The sequence below is a fragment of the Periophthalmus magnuspinnatus genome, chromosome 11 (genome assembly GCF_009829125.3).
Source record: "Periophthalmus magnuspinnatus isolate fPerMag1 chromosome 11, fPerMag1.2.pri, whole genome shotgun sequence".
In the NCBI taxonomy this organism is placed as follows: Eukaryota; Metazoa; Chordata; class Actinopteri; order Gobiiformes; family Gobiidae; genus Periophthalmus; species Periophthalmus magnuspinnatus.
The window spans coordinates 19,056,683-19,074,761 of record NC_047136.2 but is presented as its reverse complement, the minus strand read 5'-3'; the positions used below and the strand labels follow the sequence as shown (position 1 = coordinate 19,074,761).

The 18,079-nt window shown below is 39.9% G+C and overlaps 1 protein-coding gene across 1 annotated transcript in view; it reads left to right on the top strand.

Moving 5' to 3' along the window:
• satb1a (SATB homeobox 1a) overlaps window positions 1-18,079 on the top strand; it is a 30,322-nt gene continuing 12,243 nt past the window's right edge. Inside the window, exons 1-7 of the mRNA XM_033974883.2 lie at window positions 1-71; window positions 1,077-1,303; window positions 3,300-3,491; window positions 4,085-4,211; window positions 4,740-4,863; window positions 12,348-12,459; window positions 13,543-14,069. Coding sequence (XP_033830774.2) covers window positions 1-71; window positions 1,077-1,303; window positions 3,300-3,491; window positions 4,085-4,211; window positions 4,740-4,863; window positions 12,348-12,459; window positions 13,543-14,069 — 1,380 coding nt within the window. The remainder of the gene's footprint in view (window positions 72-1,076; window positions 1,304-3,299; window positions 3,492-4,084; window positions 4,212-4,739; window positions 4,864-12,347; window positions 12,460-13,542; window positions 14,070-18,079) is intronic.

Genomic DNA, 18,079 nt, shown 5'->3' with positions numbered 1-18,079 from the left:
ATGCCGGATATTCCCCTCACTCCAAACTTTATTATAAAGCTCTACAGCAAGACTTTGGATTTACCACTGAGGTAACATATGTCATCCCTGCCTGGTGCTGACTTTTTCACTGTAGAGACTAATTAACCTCTGTTGTCTGAATAAATAGTGTTTTTTATTTTCATCTGGGTATCAGAATCGGTATTGAGTATCAAGTCTACTCCTTACTTACAAAAGTTATATTTTTTGTATCATGACAACACTAGTGTAGAATACATTTTTAAAGAATGTCTCTTCGAACGGTACTGTTTTACAGTGCAGTGACATCAACAGTGGTCATTTTATCAATAATTCTCGAAAAATGCATCTACAATTTGTTTCAATAATACTGAGATAATATTTTAAATTAAGCATGACTCACAATTAGCAGACTGTGTATTGTACTAGGATATAAATAGGCTGTTTTGATGTTTTTTACCTCAAAAAAGACACAATACTCTGAAAAAATTAATTAGATGGATTAGGAAACAGCCTGGTAATTTTTTAGACTCTAACAATTGGCAAAAAATACAAAATGGATTTAAACATGGAAGGAATGTTGGATGTTGAATTTAAAGGGGCTATATTACAGTAATGTTTTATCTCTGTTGTTGTTTTCTCATCAAAAACGTATCTGGAGTTGTGTTTTGTTTCATTCACACAAACTGCATATTTAGGCTGTGTGCACCATAGGATACTGTAAACTTTCTGTTGGTATCTCAACTGAACAAAAGAAAAACAACTTAATAACAACTTAAGGTTATTCTAGTGTATGAAGAGCAAAGCAATTAACTTCAGGCTAAAAAAAATTGCTGTTAACTTTAAAATTACCACTTGATGAGATCACAGGGTGGAGCTTTGGAGATGTGACAGACTAATAACCGAGAATTACTCAAGCATGTGGGAATGAAACAAACATAAGTCCAGGTATGTTTTTGAGGAGACCACAATATTACAACTAAACTAAAAGTTTGCATGAATCAATTTTACAAAATGGAGAACCTTTAATTAAACATTCTATATTTGTCAACCTATGACTTTTGTCTTTTGTTTGTCAGTGTAAACCCACCCATGGAGCCTCTCTGCAATGGAGCCTTGAGCCCTGAAGAAGCTCTGTGTGATTCCCTTCCCCCTCCAGCCAAACTGTCACGCCTGGAGCAGCCCACAGCAGCAGCCTCGCCCAGAGAGGAGCCCCCCTCTCAGGGCAGCCCCGGGGTGATACGGCCCTGTCTGAACCCCAGGACCTCACCAGGGAGGGGCTCAAGCAAAAGCTGCCACTCCAAAGGTACTGCACAAGGACATAAGCTCATCAAGTGTAACAAAGTATCATTTGTACACGATCTAGGCTTGTAGTAGTCGAACATTTTGGTGGACTAAGCATATGTCCTGTCAATCGTTTAAAAAGGAGGCGTGACAAAAGCTCTCAAAACTCTCAAATCTCTATGTATCTGACCCAAACTGCACTCACAAGACTACACCTGCACGGGGGTTTACGCCAAAACAACTATTTATACAGACACAGTACTAAGAAACCATGTAACATTGTTCCCTCATCAAAAATGTGCCTGAAGAGGTTTTAGATGTCATTTGAACCCTCCTTGTACAAGCCTGCGCCTCTTGTACAAGCATCAGCCGCACAAATAAAATATTTGTAATTACCCTTAAGCCTCCCCAGTGGCACACATTAAATCAAGGCAACCCAGCTATATTCTTGTTAATGTGTAGGGCCTATCCTGTCATGGTTTTGAATCAAGTACCCCAGGTTTAAATATCCATTTGATCCACAAGTAATTTTAAAATATTAGTATAATGAACATTACTCATGGTCTCCAGGTGAAAAGCATCTTCACTGTGATGTCATGTGGTAATACAGGAAGTGCTCCACTGTGTTTTTTAAACTCCATGCACTTTCACTAGAATCATTTGGATAATTTCAGTCCTGGAATTACCAATCTCTACTGAACTAAAGGTAAAAGGAGCTGTTAGACTGTGCTAATAATGCAGAGTTACTCAAACATGTGGGAATGAAATAAAACACAACTCTGGGTATGTTTTTGAGGAGGCAACAACTTTACAACTTTTAACAACAAAATTGACAAGAATCAATTTTGTGTAATATAAGACCTTTAAATTGTCTTTGCCCCAAAATCTGTCAGACCACTCTTGTCCCAGTCTACAGCAGGTCAAAGAACCAAATAGGTGCAAATGAGGGCTACAAGGCATGCGTCAATGATTTACAATTGGCACTGAAAATGAGTAGCTAAATTATGAATAAAAACAACTACTGTACAAACTATCTTACAAACCTCCTTGTCAAAGCCTAATCTTGTCAGATCTCAGAAGCTAAGCAGGGTGGGACCTGGTTAGTACCTGGATGAGAGATCGAGGGGAATATTAGGTGCTACAGTGGGGCGCCAGTGGCTAAACTGTCATTGTGTCCTTAGGCAAGGCACCTCACCCACATTGCCTAGTATTAAAGTGGTGTGTGAGTGTTGGTGGTTTTATGAAGGGCAGATGGCACAGATTTGCATCTCTTATTTACATACAGACTACATACACTGTGCACTGCGGGAGACAGGGAGACTAGTAGAACACAATTTTCTGGTGCTATCACTCACTCCGTTTACATGCACGGCAGGACAAACAAGGTAACTGGTCCAATTTGAATCAGTTTATCAAAATGCATGTAAACCCAGGAGCTACGATTGAGGCGTCGTGAATTGAATCTGAAATCTCCCGATAACATCTGAAGAAGCTGGTACATACTTGGATCCCCGCTGACATCCCCGATTTACATTAGGAGCAGACTAGGAGAGGCATTAAACTGCACGAGACAAGAAACAGCCAGGCAAATATTAGACATGCATTTGGACCAGTACTTATTTGTTTTAGATCAGCAGCGATGACAAACACAGCCTCTCCACTGAGCACATTTTGGTTTAGTTTGCTATGTTAAAGTGAAAGGAAAAAAATACCAGAACTTCAATGCACTTGTGCAGTGGAGAGCAAATAACACATTCGGTCGCATGTCTGAAAATCAAATGTAAATGAGATGTTTTTTAGGTCTGCCAAAAGTGTGGTTTGATAATAATAAGAAGAAAGCATTGGATTCATATAGTACCTTTCAAGACACTTTACATTACATTATTCCTTCACTGTGGTGGTAGACTACTGTTGTAGCCACAGCTGACCCAGGGCAGACTGACAAAGGCTGCATGCCTTTGTGTTCATACATTCTGTCACTTTGGATCACAGGGCTGTGTTTGGTACTGTGCCCTCAGGGAGCCTGCTGCCAGTGTTCTGTGTGGTGGAGCACCGGGGGGCCTCACAGGAGGGACCCCAGCTGGAGGGGCCCCGCAGAGAGGAGCACGCCGAGTTTGTCTTGATCAAGAGAGATCTGCTGTTTAACCAGCTCATCGAGATGGCCCTGCTCACCCTGGGCTACTCCCACAGCTCCGCCGCACAGGCCAAAGGTACAAACACATGACTACTAGCGAGGAACTGGGGCTTTTACTTGTGTTCATCCCCTGTTGTCCTCAAATTATTTGTACAGATGGGAACCACTTAAACAGTTCCCAAAAACAATATAAATGACATGGCTCTCATGTGTCAAATCCGCCCTGAGTCCCTCTGACCCTGGTAAGGAGGCCGTGAAAATGTTTGGAGACCCTGGGAGGGGTGGACCCGAGGGTAGTGTGAGGGCTATAGTGCATATGACAAGTTAGAATGCCCATTTCATAAAAAAAATTAAAAATAAATAACATCATTATTTTTAAGATTTTACTAAAATCTTGCCTGTTTCTGTCAAGATTTCAAATTGGGGTTAAGTTAATAATTTTACTTACTGATTTGATGTGGGCAGCAGATATGTTTGTGTGTGGAGTTTGTATGTTCTTCCTGTGTCTGGGTGGATTAGCTCCGGGCCCCTTTCCCCCCCCATCAACCAAAAACATGCACAATACGTCAATTCCCTGAGGACACATTTCCCTACACTACATGGACAATAGTGTACCTAACCATAACCTTCATTCACTTAGTTTGTTTCTACTGTATTTGTTTGTGTTAGGTCTGATCCAGGTGGGGTGCTGGAAGCCTGTGCCTCTGTCCTATGTGACCTCCGCCCCTGACGCTACAGTGGCCGACATGCTCCAGGACGTCCACCATGTCATAACCCTCAAGATACAGCTGCACAGGTAAACGCTAGCGACTGCACCTTGGCCAGCTGTGACTCCAGGGTGGCAGAGGTTTGGTTGTGGTGTGGCACTGTGTCCAAGTATCTTGTAGATAAATAGCATTTGCTCAGAATGGCTGAACATTATTTACCACAAAAGCAGTGTTGTACCTTGCTTTGGTGCCTTTGTTTTCAAATATGTTTCATTCACTTTCAGACTTACTGTTCCATTTATCAATCCACAATGGGAGTTACTCTGACATAGTTGCTCAAAAATACCCCAAAAAACAAACTAAATGTTTGGTGATAATTAACAAATAAAATAGTTTTAGTATTTCATAATGGTTTAATATGAATTGTTGAGTTGTATTGATCATTCCTTTTGTTTGTTGAAGCTTTTTGTGCAGTTTTATGTGCATCTCACAAGTACCACTATGAGCTGCTGGTGTTCTGGGACTGGGGGGACTAAATAGGGACATAGTTGTTGATCATGTCAAATGGAAAAACATTATCTGTAACTAAATCTGTCTGCTGTGTGTGTTGTGTGCAGTTGTCCAAGGCTGGAGGACCTGCCAGCGGAGCAGTGGACCCACTCCATTGTGAGAAACGCCCTGAAGGAGCTTCTCAAAGAGATGAACCAGAGCTCACTGGCCAAAGAGTGTCCTCTGTCCCAGGTACTGCCCTCACCAAAGACATGACACCCAAAAACCTGAACGAAACTGTATGTAGCCTGCGCTCTTACTGTTTTAAGAAGATACTACCATCACATCTGAACCTGGATTGTCAGGGCCTTAACCAGAACAGGACACATGCAAGTTTTTCTCATTCTCAGTTTATAGACAGACAAGACTCATGTGAAAGCTCAGAACCTCCAGATTCACTCACTGCAGAGGCTACACTAGCACTGATTATGATCGTCTCAGATCTCAGAAGCTAAGCAGGGCTAGGCCTGGTTAGCACTTGGATGGGAGACTGCTGGGAATACCAGCTGCCACAGTGAGGCACCAGTGGCAAAAGGGTTCAAACTTCACCCACATTGCCTAATATGCATGTGCTGTGTGTGAGCATTGGTGGTGGTCGGAGGGGCAGATTGGCAGCCTTGCTTGTGTCAGTCTGCCCCAGGCCAGCTGAATCTTCAGTAGTAGCCTACAACTACCAAGTAGTAAATGAATAATGCACCGTAAAGAGCTTTGGGTGTCTTGAAAGGCGCTATATAAATCCAATGATTATTTAATTTATTCATGATTGTCTGCAGGTGCTGAGGTTTAGGTAGTGACCATTCAGATCAGAGAGTCCTTTTAGGTTTAAACCAATGGGGTCTCAGCATTGAAACTGGCAACACAAATGAGAGACTCATGTGAGGCACATTCTGCTTTTTGATTGGATAATCATTTTGACACCAAATTATAACATAAACAAAAAGACATCAGTGTTACAGTTGTTATCAGTAAAAGCTCTATTTGATTTCAACATATTTACCTCATATCTATATATAAAGTCATGTTTGTGGAATTTAAAATCTAAATCTTACATACGGTTCCTTTAAGTGACACCCTAGCCTCTACTAGGACTGGCTCACGACTGGCTTTAAAAGTGTGTGCAAATGCATGTAACTGCTATAGACTTCTGCTTGTATGTGTAAAAGTCACCTTTACACACATCTTTAGGCCTGGTCACAGTTTGCAGTCTTTTACCCTCCCAGTTGCTGGGGAAACACTCAAGCCAATGTGCAGTGGCTGCCCCGAATAAATACATAAATAAATACATAATAAATGCATACATAAATAAATACATAGTAAATGCATCAATAAATACATATATAAGCAGGCTGCATGCTCACAGACGGGAAGAAATCTGTGCATCCATGTCAAAAAGGCTAGGCTAGAAAATGACTTGGTGGGTAGTATTCAGTTACATTTTCTTGAATAACTTTTTAAAGAAATTGTACTTTTCAGAGTACTTTTCTAGCAGCATACTTTTACTCCTACTCAAGAAATATTTGTTTTGAGGTAACAGTACTCAGTGGTTACTCTTCCCACTGTGTGCAAGTCTACAAGTGACAAAAGTTGTATTATTTTGAAGTAACGTTACTCTTAAGTACAATATTTGGCTACTCTACCCACCTACTTATGTCACCTGTACAGTCACAATGTAGTACTGTACTAGTAATGTGTTTACCCTGTATCCAATAGCACAGCAAAGTGTTGTTTTTATTCTTTTTAGGCCTGAGCGCCAGAACCTGGCAAAGGGCCTATTTCATTGTATCTTGGATAATTGTCTTGAGAACCAAAACACCAAATTATAACAAACATAAATAGGCCATCAGAATTACAGTTGCTATCAGTAAAATCCAGTAGTGTGAGGTGACCCGGGACATGGGTAGGCAAGCAGACTTGGGATGGATGTCAATATTTAGTCAATAACAATTTAATAACGCCCCTTTTTATACAAACTAATTGCAAATTTGTATATTTATTTTTACTTAAAGTAAATGCATAATGAGCCATTTGGAGTCAAATTAGAGAAGCCTAGACCTATATAGTTTATGAATATTTGTATATATTGGACTGTATTTGACACCCTCTCTGTACAAACAGGGCTGGTCAGTGAGCTATTTGTTGTTGTTTTATATGGTGATAGTATTATTTTAGCTCAGTCTTCTGAATACCACTGTGTGGGTTTTCCTAACACCACTTTCTTTCAGCTGTGCCACAATTTCAATTTGTCTTTTTTTTTTTTTTTTTTTAAACAAATTCTCAAATACATTGTTGGAATATTCCTGCTCTGCACTGTTCCTGCACAGTAAATCAGCTGCAGTAGATTTTGTTTTTTTGTACCCTGGGGTTGGTGAGAGAAACTTACGGCACTGCCCCGCTGCTATGCTGAATAAATGCATAAATACATAAATAAATAAATGCATAAATAAATATATATGCAATAATACATAATGCATGAATAATCTCTGAATTCAGACAGTGGGGCCCTTGAGAGCAACTTCTTATTTACAAGACTCTCCTGTTAAAATTGTAGCTAAATTGAAAAATACAAACTGAAATTTTATAGAACTAAAAAATTACTTCAAGCATAAATACATAGAAATTTTTCCCATATATTTGAGCAACATTTGTCTAGTACAGATATTTGAGCAGCTCCTGAAGTCAGAATAAGTCCGCTACGAACTGTTTGCATTTAATTAGAAACATTTTACTGTCTAATAATCAGGAAGTGCACTTTAGCCTGCTAGATGTTGTTAGAATTACTGTGACTAAAATGTCCTACTCGATACTAGGAATGGGCTTGATACTCAATACGAAACCACAATAATAATGTAAAAAAAAAAACACTCTTTATTTAGACAATTAGCCATTTTTAACATTAAATGGTAGTACTTCGTGGCCTTATATCTGTGTAATCTCAGTGGTCCACGTGGGTTCCATACAGGTCCATGGGCGTATACTACTCCATGTGTAGTATCTAGGTTCAGTACTAGTTTTAGTATCGATTAGTAACTGATTTTCAATACTGTCACTGTAAACTCCATTCTGGTTTGTGATGGTTGTGGAAAGCACTTATAAACTCATTCAGGTAAATAATTAGGATACTCTGAATGCATAAAACAAGTGAAAATAACTTTGGACCACTTCGAACCATTTTAAATGAACTAGTTCTGTTTTTCTTGTTTTTAAGAATCACAGTCAGGTACAGTGCCTTTAATCACACATCAATAAATAAATAAGTCTCAAATACATAAACAGATACAGTTAAATATTGATATGAATCCATATTTGTAGATAGATTTTCTTGTGCGTTGGCCCTGCACATTCACATATCTGCTTATGTTTTATGTATAAACCTGAGCTATCTGCTATTCTGCCTTAAGCTGTGTGCAGAGTTTACATTTATTAGGAATATTTATGAGGAGTTATTTTAAGGGGACGTTAAGGTGATGTGGCACAGTGTTTTGAGTATTCACCCACCAACCAGAGGGTCACTGGTTCTAAATTTCCAAACATATATTGTTACTGTGTCCTTGGACAAGACACTACAAGATGCATTATTATAGTAATAAGTTAGTTTAGGGACCACATATTGGCCCTGTTACAAGAAGCAAGTTTAGTCTAAACTCTATATGAATTTGTAATTTATAATTTAACTCGACCAAACTAAAGACGTTATCATAAGCAGTGACTTGAGTTTATCAGCTTGATGTAGTATATGTCAGTCCCTTTAGTGCAGCAGATGCAAAGTGACAGGACAAGTTTATTTGTATAGCACAGTTTGTACACAAAGTAATTCAAAGTACTTTACAGAATAAAGACATTAAAATCACAATACAACAAATCAAAACATGAATAATCACAAATAATGATGTGATGCGTGTAAAATGATTTTATGTTTTAAAATAGTATTTGACAGCCTACAAAAGTAAGTAAGTTATTCATTAAACTTAACATCCTATTTTAATATCGCCTGAATTTAACCTGTCCGCAGTCACATGACTTCCTGTCCGTCTAAGACAGAAGCCTCCTTTTACCATTGTCATGGTGAATCCTCTTTTCTTGGATCAAATGATTGTGGCTTTTCCAAACCTGATTTCTGACGTTGTCCTACTCAGACAGGGCCAGCTCTGAGTTTCCTGAGTCAGGAATTAAACCTACTTTGTGAAATGAGGCCCTTATTTGTTAGCTAAGATAAAGCTTCCGTCCATAAATTTATCAGATTTTTTTTCGATTATTTGATAACGGATGTCCAACCTGTTCCTTCTCCCCTCACCATTTTTATCTACTTAATCAGTGATAAGCTTAGGATTCGGCAGCATTGCATAGCCATTTTTGCACAAATGAAAAAAAAATCTGCTATTTGCTAGCGTGAGGTGCACTTATCATACTGCATGTGGCTCTTTGTTGTGATGATGTTTACGGCGATGTACCGTAAAGGGGCAGGCGGGAATCAGCTCCTAAAACCTAAAATATGATGCATCCCTAATATAAAGTGTAGTTTCAGTTTCACTTTATGGCCTGTGCAGATACCATTTCACTTCAGAACAACCATTTTCATCATGAGTGCTGGAAAATACAACACAGAGAAGGCAGGTATGGTCTTTCTCTCCTCTTCTTCCCCCTCTCCTGTATCCTCTCCCCCTCTCCTCCAATTCTCTCCTCTTCCCCACTTCCTCTGTCCTCTCCTCCCCCTCTCCTCTCATCTACCACCTCTTTCTATACCCTCTTCTTCTCTTCCCCCTTTCCTCCATCATATACTCCTCCTCTGTCTCCCTCACTCTTGGTTTAACACACCAGTGCAGATGAGAGTGCATTCACATGTAAAGATTACCCCGAAAGGCCTTGGGGGAACATCCACATGTTACACTGGAAAAACAACAACACACAGGAGAATTCATTATTGTTATTATGATTATTTAATTAAAGCCCCACTGCGTAACTACCAGTCCCCAGTTTGGACACATTTTTTCATTTATGTTTCCTCTTATGTTTCCATTATTTACATTGTAGATTCTCACTGAATACATCCAAACTATGACTCACACATACGGAATGTTGCAAACAAAAAATAAACTCAAAATAACCACCACTTTATGTTTGAAAAAAAAATAATTAAATAGCGTTTACCCTTTGCTTTGACCCAGGTTTGCACTTTTGGCATTTCTTGACCCTGAAGTAGGACTATGCAAAATATAAAAATCTGTACATCATTATTTCATTTGATGATACAGTCTAGATAACCTGGGCTGCTGCATTTATATATTGCCAAGAGTATTTTTTAATATATATTTTTGTTGCTTATTTAGAGGAAACAAACTGCGCCACATATTCACTGTGTTCATTATTAAAAGTGAACTTTGCACAGGCAGTGGTTTGACAAAGACTTTTAGTATCGCAGCCACAATTAAGTACTTCTGTTGTGAGCATTTAGAGCTGTTAAATTGCACACGATTCTTTGTACAAGTAAATGTTGGGCTCATATAAGATCTGGATGAATAAGCCCTGACCAATGCCCCAGTTTAACGTGTTCTTCTAGTTAGTAACATGAACTAAACAATTTTCTGATCTATGCTATAATGTTGTTTCCTCATCAAAAACAGACCTGGAGTTGTGTTTTGTTTCATTCACACATGTTTAACACAGAAGTCTGCATATTTTAGGCTGAGTTCTTCTCTCAAAATGGAAAACCACCATGTGATGTTATTTGGTGATACCACAAGTTCTTCACTGTGTTTTTAGACTCCACACACCTTCACTAGATTCATTTAGGTGATTGTAGCCCTGGAATTGCCGATTTCTACTAACCAGAAGGTCAAACGTAGCTGTTAACTTGAAAACTATAGCTTCATGACATCACAAAGTTGAACAGAGCGTTTTGATCTTTGGAGATTTCTCAAACATATATGAATGAAACAAAATGCAACTCTTGATATGTTTTTGATGAGGTAACAACATTATAACATGGCTTAAAGTTCACAAGAGTCAATTTTGTATAATATGGGACCTTTAATCTTCAATAAGTAGAAGATAAATGTACCATTAATGTTTGTTTTTTTTTGTTTTTTTTTTGTGAAAATTGGGATGAGCATTATGTAAGGGGCCAAAAGCTTCTATTTTTTACTTAACTATATCGAATCAATTGATTTGTATCGAATTGAAGTGTCTATGTATTGCGGTATGTATCACACTGGCAACTTCTTAATGATACTCAACCCTACTGACAAGGCACACCTGTGAAAACCATTTCAGGTGTTTTATGTTTTATATTTTGACTCTGTACACGTAAAGTCACATATGTATGAATAATTATCAAAATAGACTTTACAAAGAGGTGATATGTGTGGAAATCATTCTAGCGCACACAATTTTATTACAAATTTAAAAAAATCTGCGGCTTGGTAGCGTGATGTGATGTGAGCTATCCATGGAAGGTGCCAGAGCTACACAGCTTTTTGTTGTGATGCCGTTTGCGGTGACGTCAGCTCCCGTTGGGCACCGTAGTTTTCCAACTTTAACTTTTATTAAGTAATTTTAGATGAATATTGCGATTTAAAAATGTGCAAATTGTAACATAGTGATCCACAGATGTCATAGATTATAAATATATAGCAGACACAAGCACAATGTCTTCTTGAATGGATCGCAATTTTGTCCTTTTATTTCACAAACTGATGTCTAAAAACATGAGTCATATAATTATAGGAAATCAACAATTGTAAATAAACTCAAAATTATGAATCAAAAACTTAAATGCATGAAGGTGAGGTGGAAACTCGTGTAGTTTTTTGCAGCTTTTGTGCGTCCGGAGCGCCTCCTCTTGACTTTTGCATGCTGTTCCACATCTGTCTGTGAACATGTTTACCTCAGGCTCGCTTTAACAACACACTTCTGATCTGCTTATGATCACACGTGTGAGCCACTGGGCCAGGCCTGAGGAAGGAGGAGCATGGGAGGAGAGAGGGGTAAGGAGGAGAGGGTGGTAACATTTCTGTTTTGTTGTGTCTCTCTGGAGCTCCGTAACACACTCTGGTGCTTTATGTTGAAAACCACACAGCTTCATCAGACTCTCCATCTGCTCCTCAGCCTCAGAGAGAAATAACACAATTGCATTTCAGACTCAGTCTTTCAAATTGAGTAAATTCAAACTCAGATTCAGACCCATTGCTGCATGTGGCCTCTTTCAGGTCCAGGAACCTTTTTCCAGCCTGAATGAAAGGATTAGTCCATATAGGTGTATGAGTGAATGACCAATACCTGGTTTTGGGTACCGGTAACTTCTTCTGTATTAGTGATTATCTAGAATAACAAAGAATTTTAATGTCCATAAATTACATTGAACCACATTTATTTGATTCACTGCCCAGTAACTTTCTGCAGTTCTCTCACCAGGTATCACAAAATATATATTTTTGGCTTTGGTACCAGATTTTTTGTGTTAGAGGGTTATGATTAGAGGAATTAGGATTACTTTTTTTGCATCATACAGGTATCTTTAAATGGTACACAGCCCTGATAGTCCATTTATTTGCATCTCAATACAATGCGTAGCCTATTAAGGGCCATGGGCGCACATTAGGATGGCACAGCGTTGCAACTATCAACTAAAGCCTTGCAGACAGGTCAGTGAAGTGACCTCTTGTGTGTGCTGTCTGTTTCAGAGCATGATCTCATCCATCGTGAACAGCACTTACTATGCAAACGTCTCCGCCACCAAGTGTCACGACTTTGGACGCTGGTACAAGCAGTTCAAGAAGGCCAAGTTCCTCAAAGGTAACAGGGGGGTCTGTTAGTGCAACACTTCATACTGCATATACCACCACAGCACTGCTAATGTATTCATATTATTTTAATATTATAGATATTATTTGTGTCATTGAAATGTGCAGTGTGTAGTTCACATAATTGTTGCATGTCCATCACTGAGTGTGGAGTGAATGAATAATACACTGTGAAGTACTTTGAGTACTTTTAAAGGTGTTATATAAATCCAGTAGTTAGAGTTAATTAATTACCGTACCTTTGTCATCAACACAGAAAAATATGTGTAACTTGTTCCTGCATTTTGGATGGAATTTTCTGACACTTTAAACCTTCATTTAGCAAAATAAATGTGTTTTTATCTATTTTTATTAGTCCAATTGTAATGATGCAATTTAGACTTTGGCCCTTTTTGACTTTATGGTTCCTAGAGAACAGTTATGGAATTACCTGTCTCTGGTTTACGCCAGAAAGTTGCGTCATACGTCTGCTGTGATTGGGCATTTGAAATGATGAATTTTATTAACTGTTTTTATTGCTTTTTTTTTCTCTTTTTAGAAAATGGTTAGGGTTTGGTTAAGTTTTGGGTTTGGTTAACGCTAGGTTTTGGTTAAGGCTTGGTTAAGGTTAGGGTGTGGTTAAGGTCAGGGTTAGGTTAAGATTAGAGTATGATGAAGTTTAGGATTATGTGAGGAAAATGGTTAAAGAAATGTTTTGGAAATGTAGTTACCATGTTAGCAGAAGAAAGGTTAAAAACAAATGTGTCACAAACAGCCTCATTTCAATTTACACTATAAAATAATACATAAAACAAAGTATAACATTTTAGGCATGTTGCCATGGCAACCAGGGCTATGAGCACTAACCTACCTCCATCTGCTCATCTGCTGCCCATGTCAAACCAGTAAAATTATAAATGTCACAAAATAATGTTAATTATGCCACACACTCAAAAAAATAACAATAAAAACTAGAGGAAACTAGGAAAGACACTGAGTAAAATCTTAAATATAATGGTGTTAAATGTTTTAGTGAAATGAGTACTCGAACCTGTCACATGCACTTAAACCATTTTTTGATATACATTTGTTTCAGAAGTGGAGATGCTGAATGACGCACCTCAGCAACCCCCTCCTCCTCCTCAGCCGCCGACAACGGCTACGCCCCCTGACCCCTCTGGCCTGATATTCCCTCGAGGGGGGCCCCTCTGTGCCCCCACCTCCCTCCCTGTGCGGCCCCCAGGACTGCCTACCCCCCCTCTCAACCCCCCTGTGGTCAACCCACAGTTGGTCATGGCTCAGCTTCTCAACCAGCAGTACGTTGTGAGCCACATGCTAGGACAGTTTATGCCCCCTTCTCCTCAGCAGTACCTCCACCACCCCCCGGTCGGCAGCAGCAGGGCCTCAACAAAGCCCAGAGTCCCGGAGCCACAAGGGCCCGCTCCAGCTCAGTGCGGCCCAGCGGGAGGGCTCTCAGCTGGGGCACAGAACCTCAGTTCTGCCGGGGCGCTGGGAGGCTGTGTGGACGTGCCCTTTTCCATCTACCACAGTGTGAGGGAGGAGCTGAAGAGGGCGGGTGTGTCCCAGGCCGTGTTCGCCCGTGTGGCCTTCAACAGGACACAGGTAAACTTTCGAAATTCGCCCCAGACAGGTGTAATACACCCTCTTTAAGGCAGAATAGCTGATAGCTCAAATCGGTGTGTAGCTCTGATATAACTGTTCCAAACCATAATCAGTGCTCTCTGGCACACCGCCTCTGTAAAATCAGAGAATAAATGTCTCAACCCCCTACTGTATCCAGGGCCAGCTAAACAAGTGTACCAAGGTCAACACAGCTCACTTTAGCCCCTAATAGGGTTGTCAAAAGTATCAGAAATCAGATACTAATCAATACTAAAACTGGTATTGTAACTAGATACTCATTTGAGCAGGTATCGATACTAAAAAAGTCACATTCACAGGCCTGAAATTAATCTTTCCCGAATAGCTTTAGAATGATCTTAACCTTGTATAAGAAAAAGTATAAGACACATAGACTAGTATACGCACATGGACCACTATGGAATACACGAAGGCCACACGGTAATATAAAAGAAAGTAGTACTATGATTTAATATTGAAAGTCACATTTTCAGAACGAGTGTCTTTATTATCATTGTGATATCGGAATCAGTATTGAGTATTGAGTATCGACTCTGTTTCTTATACTGAAATTGAGTTTGAAAGTTTAGTATTGTGACAACACTAACCCCTAAAGCCTACCTGGAGTGTGATGTGAAAAGTTTGACATTCATGGATCTAAAAGTTGCTCATATTCACTGAAAGAGGGAGTTTTATGCAAGCCTTTATGCTATGTTCCTTCATCAAAACTTACATGAAGAGGTCATCCATGCATGTTTGAGTAATTTAGTGCTCTCCCAGACATTATTAAAACTAGTTTTATTAGCAGAATGCATGCTGATTGTGTAGTGATAGGTCTCTAAAGGGGGAGTGAGCAAAGGGAGGGAGGACTCAGTAACATGTTTAATAAGTTTCAGTTTGGTCTTTGGATGCACTATGTTGTTTTCCGCGAATATAGCATTTTGAAAAGAATTAAAGGTAACATAGTGATTGAAATATGTTATGTTAGCAGTTAATATCCCCTTGATGTGAAATACCCTCTTTAACTTACTAGTAACTCTTCAGTATACTTCAAAACTGACAGCAGAAGGCCAAGTGCTGTGAGCGGGACTCGGAGGTTGGCACACTGGCACATGGCCCCTGCCGCAGTGCCCCTCATACCCCTCAATATCAACCCCACCCCCCTCGCCCCCTCCCTCCTCTGGTGCATGTTATTATGTGTGTGCCCGTGCCAGCTCTCTGCAGCAGCTTTGGGCGCCAGTGCCACAACAGCTGCTGGGCCAACTAATCACATCTCCTCTGAGGACTCCTGTCTTCTTCACCCCTCGCTCATATCATCCATCTCGATCACCTCCATCATCTTCATCAGCTCCGTTAGGATGGAGTCTTAGACATCAGAATCTATATAAATGGACATAGCTAACCTGATAGCCGCTGCGTTCCAAATGTGAAGTGAGCACTGACGCCAGCGCCGCCCCTCTCTCTGTAACTGCTGCTGTGAATGTCATCATTTTAGTCGTGAAGTGTTTGTACTAATCTGCACTACATGATCCTGGTGTTTTTATTTGGCTATTTTGTCTATAAATTAAGATAAGATATGAACATTAATAACAGACAAATTGCCTTGCCTTGTTTCCCAAAGGCCGGTCCCACTAGTGTTAGAAACAGGATTGATTGACAGCGTTGCTAAGCACCCTCTCCCTGCCAACCCAGCAGCGCAGGCGGGAATGGGAATTACCGTCAACAGCCTCACTCCAGATTGGCTTTTTGGTTGTTACGATACTCACGGTCAAAATTCCAAATATTCCCTTCCCCCTTGAGAGCGCCATCACATTGCAATCAGTGTGTATCAAACTAATTTAACTACTGCACATCGGATCAGATTTGTGAAGTTGTAGTGTATTATTTTGTATCATGCTTTTGTATATTTATGTAAAAGTGTTGTGTGGGAGCATGAGTGACAGGCTTGTGAGCTGAACCATGTACAGACTCGCACTGCTAACTGTAAGAAGGGTTCAAATAGGGCCCCGGAGAAACTTCAAGATGACTTAAGGATGGATGACATCTGAATCCTCTCCAGGGAACAACTTTATAACATGGTAGAAAGCTTCAAAATAGTCTGTTTTGCATAATATCCCCTCTTTAACAAACAAATGCTGTATACTTGAAGTGCAGTTATTAATAAAAGAGAAGTTCTCGCTCCACAATAAGTTATTTACTACTCAGACTATGCCATCGTCTGATCTCTGAAGCTAAGCAGGGTAGTTAGATCTGGGAATGCCATTTGCCACAGTTAGGCAACAGAGATTCTACTGAATGCTGTCCTCGTGTCCTTAAACAAGACACTTCACCCCCCTTTCCTAGTATGGCTATGGTGTGTGTGTTAGTAGTTGGTGGTCGTCAGAGTGGCCGATGGTGCCGATTGGCATTGCATCTGTCAATCTACCCCAGGGAAGCTACAGTTGTATCTTATGACCAATGTTCCCTCTAATTTTTTCACAAGTCTGAGCAAACACACAAACTCCCTGAGTGGTCCCATGGACCAGTGTGAGCGACATCAGACGTGCACACTGTGGTCATGCTGCATCGCATCCATCCAAGTGAAATGGTTTATTAAAAGAATCAAATTACTGCATTTACATTTCTGTTATAAGACTTTTAATGAAGTGCTTTAGCCACTTATACAATGAAAATGACAAAAATCTTGCTCATGACCTGTGTAGTATGTTAATGCTATTGGAAGTATAAATATTTAATTTTAACTATGGCAAAACATGAGCTTCCAACCAAACCAAGACAACTGTAAACTCCAATGTTGAAAACACTTAACATTTTTATGATAAAGCTCTGACTTGTATTATGAGTATAAGCCATTGTGTGAAGCTTTTGCTGTGACTGAGTGAGATTGTCCCACTGTGTCTGGGAGACAGTCCGTTAACTCTTTTTCAGTATATGACACGATCATTTGATTTTTACAACTCATAAACTAGTGACAGTCAATGATCAACACACACTGAGAGGAATCTGTATCTGCACACCCAACTGCTCTATTACTGTATATATTGTGTTTTGATATGATATGTAAATGTAATGTGTATTTGTATATAAAATATATTCAAAACAAGTGGTATGGGTCAAAATAAATATATATTTACAAACCACACACTGCAAAGAGTGAACAAACACACACTTCAAAATGTAAACAAACACACACTGGAAACTAAAAATACACTGGACATGATTGTACAGTGTGACACTCATTCTGCTACAGTAGCTCAGTGGTTAGAGGTTGGAGGATCGAGTCCCACTCGGACCAACTTCTGTCATTGTGTCCTTAGGCAAGACACTTTGGCATTAGCTAACGCTAATGATTATGCATGATACACATTTGACCCACAATTAAGTCAATAGCAGAATAAACCACGCTTACCGACCAGGAACAGCATCCAGTCCATCAGCACATCAGGTCCTCTGCTTCTGAGTCCACCATGAGATCTTCACTCGGTTCCACGAACCGCTCCGGGTCCGAGATGCCTCTAGTTTAACTTGTTCAAACGTCCACAGTGTCCTCGGTTGCGTACTTCCTTTGTTTTGTCCGTTTCGTCATGTTTAAAACGCAAAACTGCTACAAAACAGTGCGCCAGAGCGCGGGCCGTCGGAACGTTAAGGGGATAAACAGCACTTAGCATTATTAGCATCATTAGCATCATTAGCGAGTCTTCACTCCACATCGGCCTCATCGGCTAAAACTCTGGTAGCGGGACATGAGGACGCCTGTCAATGACGTAGATAAGCTGCGCAAATACATATGTGAATCACATAATTGTCTGGAGCAGCTCGTCCCCGGTCACACTCACTGACTCACATTGAAAAATAGCGCAGAATGAATTGTTGTGTGTTTATTTTATTTTCAATTCCGGTTCGATTTTTTTGTGCGCAGCACAGATTTTCTGTGCGCGGAGACCGTGTTAGCAGTACGCAATTGCGCATGCGCGCAGTTTGGAGGGAACAGT